Source organism: Atta colombica, unplaced genomic scaffold, assembly GCF_001594045.1.
Source record: "Atta colombica isolate Treedump-2 unplaced genomic scaffold, Acol1.0 scaffold288, whole genome shotgun sequence".
NCBI lineage: Eukaryota > Metazoa > Arthropoda > Insecta > Hymenoptera > Formicidae > Atta > Atta colombica.
This window is the reverse complement of record NW_017259390.1, coordinates 408,130-411,939: the sequence shown is the minus strand read 5'-3', so window position 1 is coordinate 411,939 and position 3,810 is coordinate 408,130. Positions and strand designations below refer to the sequence as shown.

The window sequence follows — 3,810 nt, the reverse complement described above, 5'->3', positions numbered from 1 at the left end:
AGAGAGAGAGAGAGAGAGAGAGAGAGAGAGAGAGAGAGAGAGAGAGAGAGAGAGAGAGACAGAAGCGATTTGTTTATATTTCCCAGTAAATTTACGATGCCGAACGTACGTCTCTAGACGGATTTTCTTGAGTGCCACCAGCTTCCCGGTCAGTTTGTCCCGAGCTTTGTAGACCACCCCATACGTTCCTTCCCCTATCTTCTCGATTTTCACGAAGTTGTCCATAACCTCAACGTTGCTGCGCTCGTCGTCGCCGCCACCGTGAGCCCGGGGACGCCGCTCCTCGGCCAGGGTCGCCGTCGCCGCGCCTTCCCTGACCTTTTCCACGGACGACGCCGTCGTTGATCCGTTTCTGCCGAGTGTTATCGATACTTCGGAACGTCGAGAATACGATTAGCTCGTCTTATTGTCGCCTGTTTATCAACACTGGTGGAGCTAAATGCACTCGGCCGCAGTGTGCGCGCCAGTAGCCAGTGGTGAGTGGCCATTTTTATTTTTTAGAGAAGAGGAATCGATAGTGTGAATCGATGGATTTGTCCTCGAGATCGATGGTCGTCAACCCGCATTAAATAATCGACAACATAATAAGGGTGAATAAACTCTCTCATCTCGCACGCGCATTGCGACATAAATGTAAATAATCTTCATTGAGCGGCCATTAATTTTAAAAAAGATCAATCGCAAGAAATTAGTCCTGGGATCATATTTTTTTGCATTAACACTATTCTGAAAATTTGCCTACATATTTAAGAACTGTTTACTCTTTTTTTTTTACTAAATCACAAGAGTAATTAAACTATATTATTTTAAATAATAAATATCAAATATTCAATAGCTTATTATTTAATTATCTATCGATTAGTATATTCATTACTGTATATGTGAGAAATCTAAAATATACGGTTCTTTTTCTTTATCAAGTTTAGTTGAAAATATTTTAAATTTTCTCTCTTTAATTATATTAAAGAGAGAAATTAAAACTAAATCATTTAATTTTAAAAAATATTTAGGATTAGAAAAGGCAGCATGCACATTGTTTTGTAAAAAAATAAACTTGAATGTTAAACAATCTTATCAAATGTTATTTTAAGTTATTAAAATTTTTAATAACAAAATATGTACTAACTTGAATTAGTTGTTGTACTTGGATGAAAATCGATCTATAGCACACATTCCAGAATTAAGACTTTATATTATAAATTTTGTTTTGTTAATACTTCACTTTGCAATGCCAAAGTAAAAGAAAAATTCAAGTAATTCTACATCCACTTTTCAGAAAAAGAGTTTTAACTATCTTCCAATAGTCCCAATTAATGGAATATAAATAGATAATCATTACTAAAAAAATTACGCTAGAAAAAGCTGATCTTTTATAGACTATATACGCTACCGCGATTCTTTTGATTTTGATTGTATCAAGAGATGCTTCTTTCAACAAAATTTCTATCAAATAAATACATATCCGAACCTTTATCTATTTATTTATATATCGCAATCGCGCTACACGAGAACTCTAACAATTGAGACTTTATTGTTTAACCTTTTATATTTTTTCAACGTTGTGCAATAGCAGTGCTTCTCTATCTCACAATTAAAATTCTTTAAATCTTCGTGCTTAACATATTCGAGATTATTCGTCCGTTGAAATGCACGAGTATCGGAATTAACATAGCATTCTCGAGATTCAGTTCAAATCTCCGATTTAAGCAGTGTCACGATTCTTTGGGGAGGATATATATAAAGACTGCTCCTTGTAATCGAGTTTTCTATACTTTCTACTTTTTGCCATTCAACGCGCAATTATTTTACACACTTTTTTTTTTATTTTAACTTCAGAAAATGTAACGCTGTTACAAAGAATGGGCCTGTAGAATCAGGACATTCAGTGTGAGGAGATAAATCGAATATAATTCGAATATGATCTCTAACATATACAATACATAATTTCCATCACCTAAGATTGTCAAACACTCAAATCCTCCCGCATGCATCAGATTTTGATTTGAAAGATCCCACACGCACGCATTATTGGTTACATTATAGATAACATAATCGGGTGCGGCTTACATCGTTTCATCTCGCAATTACATAGAGATGCTTGCACACGGAAAAAAACAGTTTGCTGAAGTATCTAAAAATTTGAAAATAATTTTGTTAAACCATAAAAATAATTATATAAAAAACTCGAACATAATAAGCAATATTGCAAAATATTTTGACAGTCTAGTAATTAGTTTGAGCCTCCCACACAACAATTATTTTGATAGTCTAATAAAATTATCAGATAAATTTTCAGATTTATATTCAGCTAAATTTTTAGATACTTCAGCAAAGTTGTTCTTTCATTATGTGACTCACTGCCATACGCAATTCTCGATGGTTTTTATCTCTCATACGTACAGTAGTTTAAATCTAACGAGTAGAATGATTACGATACGTATTTTTTTTAGGTAAAAATATGTGTAGGAATTATACTACTGCATACATATATTCTCGTACGAGCCTTCTATTCCGTGCACACGCCAAATACATGCACGTTTTCTACCAAAGCCGGAGGAAAGAGGCGCATAAAAATTGGATTGGATTGGAATGTTTATGTGATTTTATTTCGCACGCCTACATCGGAAGATATATCAGCGAGTTGCTCTCTACTATTCGTGAGACGTGACCGGCATAACTTTGTAAAGTTGGGCAAACCCGAATCGTTGGTTAAAACGTTATTGGATTTCATCAAAGCGACGCGTTTTTCAAATATAAAAAAAATTATTGAACGTGCGACGTCAAACTACGATATTTTATTGTTCAATAACGAATTCCATAAATTTCTTCATAGATTAATTGTATATTCTTAGAATTTCAACGCGACAATGCATGGAACGATTTCGATTTGTTATTGAACAACGAAGACGCAATGTAATTAGTATGAACAACTGTCTGGACAGGGAGATTCACGAAAACGTAATAACGGCGAGATTCATCCCATTTACGTTTCACGCAATGGGACAATGAGATAGAAAATATGCTATAATATCTCTCTAATATCTAAAGTAGGGCACGATGTACAATATTTTCATGCACATTAAATTCACAACACGTGTTTCTCATAAAGTTTTTACTTATATTACGCAGATTGTCCAGAAAAAACCTGGAAGAATATTACACAAGACATCAGTCAATAAAGCATTTTCACGAAAAAAAAATTTTCCATTATAAATCCGCGCGATCATAAGTTCAGTAATTTTCGACAAATTTACTTAATTATTTCCTCTTTTTCTTCTCATGATCGCAAAAGCTTAAAAAAGCTTGCGAGGAGCCATTAAAAACTCTGCATTATGCAAGAAAGCGACTATTATAAAGTTCCTCAATAACTTCTCACCAGGCTGTTTAGGACATCTTATGTTCAGCTTATTATGCGTAAAGTTTTTTTTGTTTTGAGTGCACAATCAGCAGAATTTAAAGCAAAGCACTCGTGTAGATATTTTTAATGGATGAAACTTGAAAGATTTTTCGATAGATTTTATATTATTGCTGATGGCATTACCATAGGATAAATAATTAGATGGTTATATATATTTTGAATGTATATTTTAAATATAATTTTTATAATGTTTTATATAATAGGTATGCGATATTATAAGCAAATATATGAAAACTATCGAAAGTAAATCAAGTTTCATCCAGATTAGATATGATTTGTTAATTTAAAGGTACATTACAATTTCTTCGGGTTATTTTGATTACAATTTCTTAAAATATAACATAAGATACATCATAATGTTGTAGAATATTTTAAAATATAAAAAAACAATC

At 32.9% G+C, this 3,810-nt stretch overlaps 1 protein-coding gene across 1 annotated transcript in view; it reads right to left on the bottom strand.

Moving 5' to 3' along the window:
* Positions 1-449, bottom strand: part of LOC108689951 (cyclin-dependent kinase 2-like) — a 3,729-nt gene extending 3,280 nt beyond the window's left edge. The window contains exon 1 of the mRNA XM_018196951.1: positions 110-449. Within this exon, the coding sequence (XP_018052440.1) occupies positions 110-225 (116 nt within the window). The 5' untranslated portion in view covers positions 226-449. The remainder of the gene's footprint in view (positions 1-109) is intronic.
* Between the last annotated feature and the right edge of the window lie 3,361 nt (positions 450-3,810).